The sequence below is a fragment of the Equus przewalskii genome, chromosome 21, assembly GCF_037783145.1.
Source record: "Equus przewalskii isolate Varuska chromosome 21, EquPr2, whole genome shotgun sequence".
Classification (NCBI taxonomy): Eukaryota; Metazoa; Chordata; class Mammalia; order Perissodactyla; family Equidae; genus Equus; species Equus przewalskii.
The window spans coordinates 49,115,095-49,129,461 of record NC_091851.1 but is presented as its reverse complement, the minus strand read 5'-3'; the positions used below and the strand labels follow the sequence as shown (position 1 = coordinate 49,129,461).

At 59.3% G+C, this 14,367-nt stretch overlaps 1 protein-coding gene across 12 annotated transcripts in view; it reads left to right on the top strand.

Moving 5' to 3' along the window:
* The window catches only part of KCNQ2 (potassium voltage-gated channel subfamily Q member 2), a 65,901-nt gene that overhangs the window by 30,127 nt on the left and 21,407 nt on the right, over nucleotides 1-14,367 (top strand). For 7 of the 12 annotated variants that reach the window (XM_070587790.1, XM_070587784.1, XM_070587787.1 and 4 more), the window contains exons 8-11: nucleotides 2,403-2,497; nucleotides 3,726-3,755; nucleotides 6,180-6,248; nucleotides 9,135-9,164. In XM_070587790.1, coding sequence (XP_070443891.1) covers nucleotides 2,403-2,497; nucleotides 3,726-3,755; nucleotides 6,180-6,248; nucleotides 9,135-9,164 — 224 coding nt within the window. The remainder of the gene's footprint in view (nucleotides 1-2,402; nucleotides 2,498-3,725; nucleotides 3,756-6,179; nucleotides 6,249-9,134; nucleotides 9,165-14,367) is intronic. The other 5 variants (XM_070587786.1, XM_070587789.1, XM_070587788.1 and 2 more) reach the window with 1 other exon arrangement.

Below are 14,367 nucleotides of genomic sequence, written 5' to 3'. Positions count from 1 at the left end.
GCAATAATGGAGGAATTGAGAAACAAAAGACATAAGGCATACAGAAAACAAAAAGCAAAAGGACAGAAGCATGTCCTTCCTTGTCAGCAATTACTTTAAATGTAAATGGATTAAACTCTCCAAGTAAAAGGCAGAGATTAGAAGAATGAATTAAAAAAAAAACTGTCTGACTGTATACTGTCTATAAGAGATTCATTTTGGATCCAAAGACAATAGGTTGAAAGTGAAAGAATGGGAAAAAAATATTCCGTACAAATAGTAACCTAAAGAGAGATGGCTGCACTAATATCAGACAATAATCAACTTTAAGTCAATTTTAAAAAGAAAAAGAAGGGTATTACTTATTGATAAAAGGGTCAATCCATACAGAATATGTAATAATTATAAACATGCATACACCAACAACAGAGCCCCAAAAATATATGAAGCAAAAACGGACAAAATGGAAGGATGAAATATACATTTTTACAATAACGGCTGCAGACTTCAACATCCCACTTTCAAGAATGGATAGAAAAGCCAGTCAAAAGACCACAAAGAGAGCGAGGACTTGAACAACACTGTGACCCGGCTAGGCCTGCAGATGTCCAGAGAACGGTTCACCCAACAACTGCAGAGCGCACTTCCCTCTCAAGTGCCCACGGAGCGTTCTCCAGGATGGACCATTTGTTGGGCCTCAAAACAAGTGTCAATACTAGGGTGCCGTGTACATGCAACGGGGTTAGAATGGTCTCTTCAACAAACAGTGCTGGGACTACTGGATACCCATTTTTAAAAGAATGAAGTTTGACCCTTACTTCACTAAACTAAAAATAGGTCTAAAACCTAAATGTAACAGCTAAAACTATAAAGCTCTTAGAAGAAAACATAAGTGTAAATCTCCATGACCTTGGTTTCTTAGCTATGACACCAAAAGCACAAGCAACAAAAGAAAAAAATACGTAAATAGGACTTTATTAAAATAAAAAACTTCTGTGCATCGAAGGACGCTATAAAGAGAGTGAATAGAAAACCCACAGAAAGAGAGAAAATATTTGCAAATTGTATATCTGATAAGGGATCTATATCCGAAATATATAAATGACTCCTACAGCTCAGCAACAAAAAGACAACCCAGGTAAGAAATGGATAAAGAATGTGAATAGGTGTTTCTCCAAAGAAGATACACAGGTGGCCAACAAGCGCATGAAAAGGTGCTCGACATCCGTCATCATTGGGGAAGTGCAAATCCAAGTCACAACGAGACACTTCCCATCCGCTGGGACGGCTAAAATTAAGAAAATAGAAAAGTGTGGGTCAGGATGTGGAGAAATTGGACCTCACACACTGCTGGTGGGAATGTGAAACGGTGCAGCCGCTCTAGAAGATGGTTTAGTGGTTCCTCAAAAAGTTAAACATTCTCACGTAACCCAGCAATCCGACTCCCAAAAGAGCTGAAAACAGGTGTTCAACCAAAATCTTCTACGCGGGTGTTTGTAGCGGCGCTGTTCGCAGTCGCCAAAAGGTGGAAATAACCCACACGTCCATCAGTGGATGAATAGATAAACAGAATGTGGTCCGTGCATACAACAGAACGTTCTCAAGCCACTAAAAAGAGTACGTACTGGGACCTGCCACCACGCGGGTGGGCCTTGAAGACACGCTAAGTGAAAGAAGCCAGCCACGAAAGGCCACATGTTATGTGATTCCGCTGACAGGAGATGTCCAGAATCGGGAACGCGTGGAGGCTGATGCGGACTCCCGGGGCCTGGGTGGTGACTGCCCAGTGGATGCAGGGTTGGAAGGTGCTTCCTTCTGAGGTGTGAAGATGTGAGACTGGACTGATGGGCGACAGCAGGGCAGGTGTACTGAGGGCCACTGAATTGTTTGCTTCCGAATGGGTAAAAGGGTGAGTGTGTGTCAGCTGTGTTTTACTTCGCGCAGAAGTCGGGCACAGAAGCCCAGGCCAGGCTGAGGACAGTCTACACGGCAGGCCCAAGACCCTGCGCTGTGCTCAGGTTCATTTCCTCTCTGGCCACTGGGCCAGGGAGGATGGAGGCATGCGTCCCCCGCCCTGCCCCCTGCCCTCCAGCTCCTGAGGTCCCACAGGGCCCAGTGTAGTGTCTCCACGGGGACCGGGGCCGGCAGGAAGGTGACCACCATGACAGGGTCTAACCGCCAGCCTCAGGTAGGACAGACAGTGGCAGGAAAAACCCCTGAGGCTCCCTGCAGACTCACTGTGCGCCTGACCTGCGCCCTCTCCTCCAAACCACCAGCTTGGGGGCTGATGGTGTGTGCTCATGCTGAAGAGGGCGAAGTGAGGTCCCTGTGGTGGGGCAGGGCCGTAGAGAGATGGGATGACCGCCCGCGTGGTCGCCGTCCCCTTACCGCTGGTGCCTGACCCTCTGTCCCTCCGTCCGCAGTCCGCCTGGAGGTTCTACGCCACCAACCTCTCGCGCACGGACCTGCACTCGACGTGGCAGTACTACGAGCGCACGGTCACCGTGCCCATGTACAGGTACCCGTGCCCCCGGGGCTCCTCCGCCACCGGGCCTGGGCTGTGTTTCCATTTTCTGTTTGTCCTTAAACCCCATTTTTTGTTGTTGTTTATTATTTTGATTCATTTTTGTTTCTTTTTTCCTTTAAAGCGTCTGCACTTTCAGGAAGGGACTCTGTGTGTGATTTATTTCCAGCATTGATTCTGTTCTTGGTTTCATGGCTGTGGCTTTTGTTTTTCACTCCATCTGCCCCTCAGCGTGGTTTCCTCGGGGCGGGGCTTGTGTTGTGAGCATCCCAGAGATGGCCCCTCCCCAGAGGGCCCGTCCAGGTCAAGGCCGGGCCGCCCCGTGGGAAAGGACAACCTCAGCCCCCCTTCTCCACCAAGGACCAGGTCTCTGTGTGACCCAGACCATAGTGAGGCGTGAAGAGCAGGAGGCCCACATTATTCTGGCGTCCCAGGCACCCCCAGCAGGACGGAGCACAGACACCCCCGGTGTCCTCAGGTGGGAGGGAAGGGCCTGAGGCCCTCTCCGGGGTGCAGTCAGTGAAGGCAGTGCCAAGAGGCCCATGAGGCCATGTTGTCAGCAGGCGGCTTTCCAGGCCCTGGTTTTCAAGGGCAGGTGGCCGCCCGGGGCAACAGTGTGGCTGCCCTCAGGATTTTCTGCTCTGGGCTTTGCCTAGAAAAAGATCTGAGGTGAGACAGGCTGGGGGCCTCCTAGTGTCCCCAGGCCTGATGCTCTCTGGTGGGCTATGCTGGCTTGTCCATTCCCCCCTACCCTCCCCAGGAGTGAAGCTGAGCCCGGGGGCTCTGAGCCCAAGGATGTCCCTTGCTCGCCTCCAGGGGGTTCCACCCATGGAGCCCTCACCCCAGGGTGGGTGGGGCTTCTGGGCTGGGGCAGTGTCCTCCCAAGCGTCCTGCAGTCAGTGATGGCTGGAGGCCGTCCCCACCGGCCACCTGCCTTGGTAGGAGTTTGTCACCTGGGAGGAGGGTGCCCTCCGCCAGCATCCCCTCCCCCGTGTCTGGAACACCTGGCTGGGGTGGCTGCGGCCCGGCTTCCCCAGAGGCCTGGGGCGTCCGCTGCCGGCAGGCTCTGTGCCTGGTGGGTAGGCTGACCCTCCAGCTAATTCTCTCTGTTCTGTTGTTTCCCCCACTTTCCTTGACGGTTTTTTTCATTTGCTTTTTATTATCCCGTTCTTTTTAAATTTCCGTTCTTTTCCCTTTGTGTGTGTGTGAAAACACTGGAAAGCTCGCAAACTCAAACCTACGGGGCCTCCAGGTAGGAACGCATGGGCAGAAGTGCGTGCTGTGGTTCCGTTCTGTCTGGGAGTGTCACGGGGCCGCCCGGACCCCACGGCCGCCCCACCGAGCGCCCCCGCACCGAGCCCTAGCCTGTGGTCCCACGCCGGCGGCGGGCTGCCCTGTGGCCCTGTGGCCCCTGCTGGACCCCCGTGTGCCCTCACCTCCCCACCCTGGTTCCCTCTCCACTACCTCCCTCAGCTGCTTTCCTGTGCTGGACGTCTGCCCAGGTCGTCCCTGTTCCTCGTGCTGCTTCTGCCTCGTCTCAGTAGCTGGGGTCCCTCCCTGTCTTCTGCCCCACGCCACGGGCCCCACTCACGCAGGCAGAGGGGGTGGGGACGGGGGCGCCCTCAGCCACAGCCCCCGTGCCTGCAGGCAGTTCTGCTTTGCACAGGGGCCTCTGCCCAGCCAGCTCACCTCTGGTCCCGGGTGGGGTCTCCCTCTCTGGATCCATCCCCCCAGGTCTTCCCACTGCAGTGAAGGGAGACACAGGCCCTGGGAGGAGGGCGGGCCTGCGGTCCTTCCATGCTGCCCCTGGTTGCTGTGTCTGCACCGGGGGCTCTCTCCTGCTGTACCTTTAGCTGCTGCCTCAAGGAGGGAGACGGGGTCGTTTGTCCAGATTGGGGGACGCTGAGCTGCTGCAGGAAATTTCACCCATGCCCAGTGCCCAGGTGCCTGTACAGGCCCTCGCCTTCCGTGCAGAGTTGGGGGGGCACTATGCTAGACGTGACATCACTCACAGCCCTGCAGAGCGAGGGGCCACCTTCTCCCCGTGTAGACAGAGCCAGGGCTCCCTCCAGCATCTCTCATCCTTCCCTGGTGCCCAGCATGGGACCATGTTAGAAGGTTAACCTTCCACTCCCAGAAGGGAGAGGGCACCGTGCCGGGCAGTGAAGGGCCCCACGGTGGGAGGGACCTGAGTGCCCACAAGCATCTCCCTGCCCAGCGCCTGCCTTTCACTGCTGGCCTCAGACCCCAGAGGCCTCACTCAGAGGAGAAGGGGTGATGGGTGCGGCGTCCATCCCTGTCTGCTGACCCTGGGCTTCTGGGGCTCCAGGCTGCTGGGCAGGAGGGCAGGCCCTGCTTCAGGCCCCAACAGGCTCCTCCTAGACCTCAGTGGTCCCTTGGTCCATCCTCTCCAGCCACCCCAGACCCCCCAACGTCTGTGGAGGCGCCCCCTCCCCACCTCACCCCTTGGCCTGGGAGATGCTCCCTGATGTGTCCCCCACTCCTGTCAGCACGCTGCACCCTCATCCTCCATGGCACCCCCCGGAGGTGTCCGGGGCTGCGTGTGCACAGCCCTCACGTGTGGTGCGTGCACAGCCCTGCCCGCGGCCCTGCCCTCTGTGTCTGTCCCCCGCTGCTGTGTGTCCGAGGCATGACGTCCTATCTGTGTGTCCCTAACCTTGGACCTGTGTGTGTGGGTCGAGCGGTGAGGGCTGTCAGGGTCTCTGCTCCAGGTCCGTGGGTGAGTGGTCGAGGGTGGTGGGGAGACCAGCGCTGCACCCGTGTCCCGTCCTGGGGGCTCTGCTGTGCCCATGGCGTGAATTGACCCGACTGCCCAGGCCTTCTGCTTAGTCTTGACCATGAGGACGGGGGACAGCCTGGAGGAGGGGAGAGAGCTCACAGGATCGCCCTTCCCACCAGCGTTTCTGGAGCACTGCCCACCCGGGCCTGGCTCTGCTGGGCCACACAGGGAATGGAGCCGGCCATGGGGTGCTGCACCTGCTGGCAATGGGGATGGCAGTGACAGGGCAGGCCGGGAGGTGGGAAGGGCATTCTGACCGCTGGGGCTGGGGGGCATAACTGGACAGAGGAGGAGTGCAGAGGAACAGAGCAAAGCCAGAGACTAGTGGGCAGACTGTCAGGCCGTGAGTGCAGTGGACTCAATGGTCTTTCTGCTCTGGGGGCGTGGGGAGCCATCAAGTGTTTGAGTGGGAGGATGATGAAGGAGTCGCATGAAGGGACGGTGGTGATGGTCCGAGGCTGGTGGGCTCTGGCCTGGCCTTCAGAGGGAGAGAAGGACGTGAGGCTGCGAGCAGAGCTGCTGGGAGGAGAGGCGGGAGGGAGGAGCAGGTCCAAGAGGAGACCGCCGGGGTCTCCGTGGGTGGCCTGGGCACCACTCCGGCCCCTCTGCTCTGCATGCTGGTCACTGCCCACTTCCAGGGCTGAGGTGCCCAGGAGAGGTGCAACCCAGAGAATGCAGACAGTGCCCCAGGGCCCTGGAGGTGGAGACATGTTGCCATGGAATTCTCCCCCTTTCTGCCTGTGACAGGCCACACCCCATGTCCTCCGGGCAGTAACACCACCCCTCCGTGTGTGAGGTGGATGCTGGAGAGGGCTGGGTGAGGTGTCCCTGGGGCTCGGGCGGGCGGGCGCTCACTCACCTCTCCTCTTGCCACAGACTGATCCCTCCACTCAACCAGCTGGAGCTTCTGCGGAACCTCAAGAGTAAATCTGGACTCACCTTCAGGTCAGCAAGGGGCTCCGGCTGGAGCTCGGGGGGTCTCAGTCCTCCCGAGAGGTCCCTGCTGCCACGAAAACTCGGCGAGGGGCAGGCGGTTGCAAGATGCTCCCAGCAAGCGCCTGGTGATATCGGGGTCTAGGCTCCCATCCCTGGAGGGTGGCTGGCTTGGGGGTGGGCACAGAGAGTGGGCTGAACATGGGGCTGGGGGGCTCCGCTCGTGGCTGGTGCTCCGGCCCCAGGCGGGAGGAAGAGTCCAAGCCTGCATCTCCCTGGGGAGTTGGGTGGACATGCATGCGGTGGCTGCGGCTGGTGCTCCTGTAACCGCAAATCTGTGACTCTTGGGCACAGTTGGGTGTGCGGAGAAGGGCTTGCCTGCGGGAGAGTGGAGAGGAGAGCGCCCCCGGGCCCCCAAGCTGAGGGCTGCCCCCAAGCTGTTTGCCCACTCCGAAGAGCTCGCAGCCGGGCAGGGCAGCTCTGGCGGGTGGGCTGGCGGCCCTGCAACCTGCGAGCGCCGCCTCGTTTGGAGGAAGCCTTTGCAGATGTGATGTCAACACGAGATCGTTTTGGGTTAGCGTGGGCCCTCACTCCGACTCCCAGTGTCCTAAAGGAGGCAGGGAAGACGGCCTGGCGCAGACGGAGGCGGAGGTCAGAGGGACGCGGCACAAGCCCAGGACGCCTGGTGTCCCCGAGAGCTGAAACAAAGCTGGATCCTGTCCCAGAGCTTCCGGAGCGAGGCCCTGCCGACAGCCGGAGCCTGGCCTCTGGCCTCCAGAGCCCGGAGAGAGATTTCTGCTGTGAAAGCCCCAAGTGGCGCTTGTCAGGGTGGCCCCGGCAGGCTGCTTGCTGCAGATTCTGGCGCTGCAGAGTGTGTGCTGTGTGACAAACACCTGGAAGTGTGGACGTGGTTCTGGAATTGGGTAACGGGCAGAGGGCAGTTTTGGAAGAATTTTGAAGAGCATGACAGAAAAGGCCTCGATTGCCTGGAAGAAATGGTTGGTGGAAACAGACAAATTAAAGGCGACTTGGCAAGAGTTCGGAGGAGGGAGGAGCGCGTCATGACATGGATCTCGCTGTGAACAGTGTGTGGCTGGAAACATGGACAGTGAAGCTGCCCCTGTTGAGGGCGGAGGGAAACGCGGAACGTGTGGCTGGGACATGGGGGCCGGGGGCAGGGGTCGCTGCCATAAGTGGCAGAGCACGCGGCTGGGTCGTGCTCTCTTGTTGGGCGGGAAGCAGGACTCGTCCGGGGAGATTCCAAGCGCAGTGTGGAGGCTGCGGCCTGGCTCCTCGCCGCTTACAGAAAAATGTGGGAGGAAAGACGTGAATTGAAGGACCTGCTGAGCAAAGTGAAGCTGGCGCTTGAAGACCTGGGGGTGTTCTTGTGCTGTCCGTGGGGAAAGCATGCTCTGGCGCAGGGGCCATGGGCGTGGCTGGATGGCTTTTGCGGGAGAGCTTCTGTGTGTGACCAGTGGGCCCAACCTGCCCTCGGCAGAAGCAGGACTAGAGATGGATCATGAGGAGAGAGGTGTGGGGACTGCTGGAGAGCGGCCTCTGTCCCTGTGACGTGCACCGGAGGTCCGTGATGTCCTTGGAGTTTTGCACCAGCAGAAACACTGCCAGCCTGGACCGGAAGAGACAGAGGGGGGAAGCAAGGAGGGGTGTCGGGCTGCTGGGACTCTGCAGCAGGAAACAGGCTGACAGAGCCGCGCGGCTGCGAACGCGTGCAGCCCTTCAAGGAGAAGGAAGATGGACCAGAGCCAGAGGAGCGGGCATGCAGGCCCTGGGGGCCGAGTGGCACTTGTCCTGTTCGATTTCAGACTCGGCGCCTGGCGACCCCATACTCCCTGCAGCGTCTCCCTTTTTGCTGGGGGTGTCTACCCCAAGTGTATTGTTCCTGCTCTTGCGTTTTTGGAGCAGACCACCTGTTCTCTAGTTTCAGGGGTCTCTCCCTGCAGAGGACCTGCACCCAGGATGGCTCGTACCCAGCGTCACAGTCACACTGACAGGTGACTGAGGGGGTGAGGTTTGGGACGTAGAGCTGATGCTGTACTGGGTTGAAACTTTGTGGGGTGTTGGGATGGGGTCAATGTATTCTGAACGGACCATGAATTCGGGGGGGCTGGGGGCAGTCTGCGTGGGGTTGAATGGTGGCTCCCAAAAGATATGTCCACGCCCTGGAACCTGGAGTGTGACCTTATTTGGGAAATGGGGATTTGCAGACGTAGTTAAGGGTCTGGAGATGAGATCATCCTGGGTTATCCGGGTGGGCCCTGGGTCCAAGGACAAGCCTCCTGCCACAGACAGAAGCCAAGGAGAGTCCAAGCCACCGACCTTTACTCAGTTTATAATGCATGTTATAAACCAGTGGAAGTTGTCAACCCAAACAGAACGGGTGGCGGCCAGAATCACCTTGAATGTGGACCTGCGAGAGCTAGCCTCTGTGAGACTGGACAGGCCCTGTGCTGCGGCCGTGTCAGCCCTGCGTGAGAAGACCACACAGAAGTTCCATCCAGTCAGAGCCGGGGAGGAGCGCGGCGGCTGTGTGTCCTGCTGGCTGGTCCTGAAGTCGACGCCCTGGAGCTTCTCCCGGCCCTCACTTCTTTTCTGAGATTTTGTTAATATTGGCGATTCTGATTAAAATGAACGTTGGTACACAGAGTGATAATGACCCCGGGGTCAAAACTTTGTGCGGCCCCTTCCGAATTCCCTTTTTCCTGCAGGACCTGCCTCCTCGGGCCCTCCGGGGTGCTCCTGAGGGGGCGGGCTATTTCTGCGCCCCCTCACTCAGCCCCTGGGCACGGGTGGACCCCTGGCGGGGTGGGGTGGGCGGCGGGTCCCATGTGGAGTCTGCCTGTGGGCTGGCTGCTAACATCTTGTCGCTTCTGTTTGAAGGAAGGAGCCACAGCCGGAGCCGTCTCCAAGGTCAGTGCCGCATGCCTCTGCCGTCCTGTCCCGCCCCCATGTCTGCGCACCGCATGTCATCAGGGGAGCCGGCGGCGGCGGGGGGGGGGGGGGGGGGGGGGCTGCTGGGGTCCCGCGTGCTCCTGTGTGAACCATTTCTGGACCCCGCCTGGCGGTGACGTGGGCCCTTAAATCACTTCCTGTGGTGCCACCCTCCCCTGGAGCTGGGCCTGCCTCGCTGCTGGGGAAGCTCCCCGACTGCCCGCCCGTGGGTGCAGCCCTGGGCCCCTGAGGAAGGCGGGTTCTAGGAGCACGCCCTCACCCCGCCCGGCACACGATGGACTTGCAGCTGTTCTGAGTGAAAACTCACTGGGGGTCTCCCCCCAACCCTCCCTTGGGTCAGGCCAGCTGGAGGGAGGAGGGGCCACTCTGAGGCCCACAGGCCTGTCTTGGTTTGTTGGAGGTCTTTGGAGGGAGTGGAGAGGTTCCCCTTTGGGGCAGGGTCTTCTGTCCTCTGGGAGGAGGGTCAGGATACCCTCCCCCACCTCCCACCCCCTCTGTGGAGACACATCTTGTTTGCCCCTCCCCCGCAGGTCCCTGCAACCTGTCTGTCTCAGGCAGGTTAGAGACCCGGACCCCGTGAGGGACTCCTGCGGGCGGTCTCTTCTGGGGCAGAGAAGGGTTGGGGGCAGCCTACCACTTTCCTGGTAGGAAAAAGAAAGTCCTGGTCATTTCACAACTTTCAAGTCTGATGCACTCCACCTGCATATCAATGAGCTCGTGGTCCCCCCAGTGCCCCGTCCACACACTTCAGAGTAAGTCCGGTCCCCCAGACCTTGGGCCAGAGGCTCCTGTCCACCCTCGTTAGTGCCCTCCTGGACTGTGGGTGGCTCACCCGGCTGCTCAGGTGGGGGAGATGGGGTTGGGCTGAGCCCACCCTCTCCATCCATCAGAGGAGGGCACCCTCCTCCAGCCCCCAAACCCCCAAAGGGGAATGGCAGCTGGTGCCTGGAATTGAAAAGACTGGCAGCGTTTTTGCCCCGAACCAGCCAAGAGAACGTGGGTGACGAGCTCCCTCAGAGAGGCTAAGAGAACTCACGTCAGTCAGAGTTGGTTTGGCAGCAAGATGGGAATGAGCGGGGTGCCAACCGGCTGTTGTCCACACGGCCTGGCACGTGAGGTGCCCCATTTCAGCAGTCCCGTCAGTGCTCCCTGAGCCTGGGGAGGTGGGGCCGTGGCTCTGCTCCAGTGGGGTGCCTGCGGACGGGGCGGCCTCCCTGGCGCTCTGGGTGCTGCCCCCCACCCACCGCCCCGTCTGTCCATGGCCCGCCCGCCACCCGCCGCGCTTCCTGAGCTCGCGCTTTACACTTGCGCCCAACAGTGTTCGTCTCAGCCTGTCTCTCTCTCTCTCTCCTCTCCTGCCCCCCCCGCCCCCAATCTGGAAAATCTTGCCTGCCCCCACGTGCCTTTAACCATGTCACTGCCCTTCTCGGGGCCCTTTCGCGTCCGCCCTGTCTTTGGGGATGAGGTGGCTGACCTGAAAGAGGACTCAAGGTGAGGACACACGGGCGCCCTCCCCCGGGCTCTCCGGAATGTTCCGTGGCTCCCCTCTCCCTGCGTCCCACACACCGCTCCTCCATCTCCTCCCCGTGTGTCCGTGTGTCCCTGCCTGCCTGTGACCCAGTGCTTCCCCAAGGGCCACCCTGGCCCGACCTGCTCTTGCAAGTCCCCGGGTAAGGGCGTGTGGCCGCCGGATGGGGGCCTCGTCCGTAGGCAAGAGCTACTGGACCTTTTCACGGACAGTCGGCTCCTCTTGGGTTCGAGGGCTTTGGGAAGGCGCTGGGCGCTGTGGGAGTGAGGAGCAGTTTGTCAGTGAAGCCCCTGTCCCGTTCCCTGGGAGCAGAGGGCCTGCTCTCCTGGGGTGCATGCCTGTCAGCCAGGTGATGGAGGTGGCATTCCTGTCCCCTCACTTGGGGCAGCCACAGACCTCCTTTTTAGCACCTGGTGCGTAGTAGGTATGCAGGACATTGTTCTGCCATTTGTACCCGTGAGAGGGTGGGGCTGTTCCTGGGCTGCCCGGGGAGGAGACCCTGTTCTGTGAAGTGCTAATGGGAGTGTGGCTCCCCAGCCCCTCCTCTGCCCCCGTGGTGGAAGGTAATGGCCGTGCCCTGCCTTCCACCTACACACCAGGATCCCACTGGCCCTAGCCAGCCTGGGCAGGTGGACAGGGTAGACGCAGGGCTCTCAGCTTCCATGAGGCCCCCTCCCGGTTGGTCCCAGCTCACAATGGGCACGCCCCCTGACTGTGTTGGGGTCCTCAGCTCCTGGCAGGACCCGCTGTGGCTGCGCTGGTGTCAGACCAAGGCTGTCTGTGGTGGGGTGGGGAGGGGCGGGGCTGTGCGCCTCCAAGTGTGTCTCTGATTTGCCTTTGTCCTGTCCTATTTCTCACTGTTCCCACCCCTGTGCCTGGAGGAGACCCCTGACCCTGGCCGCTTCATCCCCTCATCCCTGTGGGTCCCCTCCTCGTCACAGGTAGCAGTGTGCCGTGTTGGGTGCCTGTCTGTCCATCTGTCTTGGTGTCTGGGTGCCTAGTCCACCCTCATGAGCCCTGGGCCCCCTGGGCTTGCTGCCCGCCCCGCCACAGGCTTGCTGTCTGTCCTCAGACCAGATGAAGCTCCACTTTGCTGACCTGGGCAGGAAAACTCCAGTGCCAGCCTGTAGCCCAGGGGGATAGGCTCGAGTCGGGGTCCTCACACCCCCAAGGTGGTGCCACTGGTCACGTGTGGCTGTTTGAATTTTCAGTAAAATTAAATACAATTAGGAGCATTCCTCAGTCTCTCGTGTTTAGGAGCCAGGCGTGGGGTGGTTGCCATATCAGGCAGTGCAGCCGGGAGCATGGGGAGTGGGGCCTTGGGACCTGCTTTCAGGGCAGGCGTCTGTGCTGGGAGTGTGGGAGGCAGCAGAGCGGTTTGGGGATTGGCTGGAGCTGGGATCCTTCTAAGGTGCTGGAGGCGGAGACCATCCCCCTTCCTCCTCTTTCCCAGGGGCGGAGCCTCCAGGCGTGGCCCCTGTGTGCAGGCCTGGGGCCCTGGGAGGAGCCGGCTGGGAGGTCCTGGTCTGTACCACCTGGTGGGACTGTGGCTGATTGAGGGTGCGCTCTGGGAGAGAACATTTGCCCCAAATTTGAGGGGCTTCTGTGAGCAGCCAGAGCTGCCCTGTGGGGAGTCCAGGTCCTGGGGATACTGAGTCACAGGGAGGTCTGCCCCCAAGTGAGAGCAATTGCCACACAGCTGGACCCCAAATCCCTCCCTCTCGCCCTCCCAGAAACCAAACGCAAACACAGGCTGGCTTGCCTGAGGCCCAGGAGGCCCAATTAACCAAAATGCCAGGCTTCTGGCTAGGAAAAAGGTTTATCACCGAAAGGCAGACAGACGAGGAGATGGGAGTTGAATCTCAGATCTGCCTCCCCGAAGGGAAAAAGGCAGGGGTTTCTATCTGGGGTTCTAGGTAGGGGAGGGGCATGGGGCCTGGCTGTGGGTGCCTTCCCACCAGCCTGTGTTTGGCCCCGTGAGGCTGAGTCTTCTTTCGTCTTGACCGTGTGGACGTTGGTTTCCTGGGAAAGACACTCCCTCTCATGCTAAGGAGGGACGGAGAGACCTGGTTAGTTCTGAACAGCTGCTGGTTATGCTGAGGATGCACAGCTGCCGTCAGCAGCACTCGCCTCGAGGTTCTTGCTCTCTTCTCCCCCAGAGAAGCTTTTAACTTTTTCACCCTTGGCTTCAGTCCCCACTGTCTCAGGGTCTTTTCTCAATCTTGGGGAGTGGGGGCAAAGACTAGGGTCAGAGGAAGGAACTGCTCCAGCTTTATTTTAAATGCTTCTGGGTACCAGGTGGTGGGGCGAGGATGATGTACGTGACTAATGTTTCAGCCCTCTGATCAATGTCTTTGCAACAACACTTAAGTCCACGTTTTATGATTATGTACGTGACCATACATATTAGGGAAATAGCCCAAATTTTACTATCCCCTCCATAATGGACCTCAGTCCTGGGGGAATCCAGGAGCCCAAATTTTACTATCCCCTCCATAATGGACCTCAGTCCTGGGGGAATCCAGGAGCCGAGGCCTGTGCACCAGTCGAGGTTGGCACCTGGAACTCAGGTGAAACCTGAGGTAGCCGAGAGGCCGCTGTCTAGAGCCCAGCAGGTGAGGTCAGCACCTGGGAGCCATTCACTACTTATCTTTAGGGGACCGTGTTCTGAACAGCAACTTGCGGTCTGTCGGGGGTTAATTTGTCTGTTCAGAGAAGTCAGTGTCTAAAGTGTGAACCAGCCACGGTTTGGGTGATCCTGGTTGTGATGTACTGTTATGGCCTAGTTCCCATTCCCTGTGGCGTTTTTCCCTGTTTCTCGTCATCTAGTCAGTTTTGTTCTGCATCCTGAAGTGACTGGAAAGTCCCCCAGGGAGGAAGTGCACTTCGTGCGCAGGGTCCCCTCAGAGGTCCAGGATGGGCAGGTCCCCTCAGGGGTCCAGGGTGTGCAGGTCCCATCAGAGGTCCAGGATGCGCAGGGTCCCCTCAGAGGTCCAGGGTGCGCAGGTCCCCTCAGAGGTCCAGGGTGCGCAGGTCCCCTCAGAGGTCCAGGGTGCGCAGGTCCCCTCAGAGGTCCAGGGTGCGCAGGTCCCCTCAGGGGTCCAGGGTGCGCAGGTCCCCTCAGAGGTCCAGGGTGCGCAGGTCCCCTCAGGGGTCCAGGGTGGGATGGTCGCCTCAGAGGTCCAGGGTGAACAGGTCCCCTCAGAGGTCCAGGATGTGCAGGGTCCCCTCAGAGGTCCAGGGTGCGCAGGGGTCTGGCGCCTCTCAGCCCTCAGGCAGCACAGAGCCCTCTGAGGAACCCTGACCTGCTTGCCTACCAGAGTTAGCCACGTGCATCCCTATACGTGCGTGGAGAGACCCTGTCTGGACACCAGCAGGTGCCCCTGGTGTTTACATGGATGTGTGGGCGTTGAGCATGTCCTTCCCAGTGGAGCTCCTTTCTGTGAGTTGAGACCATCAGACACATCTGGGTTCCTTGGGTTCACAGTTTGAGAACTGCTGTCTCAGGGGCAACAGCTGCGAAGACGGAGCGAGAGGCAGAGGCCCCGGGAGAGTGAAGGATTCCTCGTCGTTCTTGGTTGCTGTTTTCATCTTTGTTCAGAAGTTCGCACGTTCCAGTGCAGGATGGGTCTT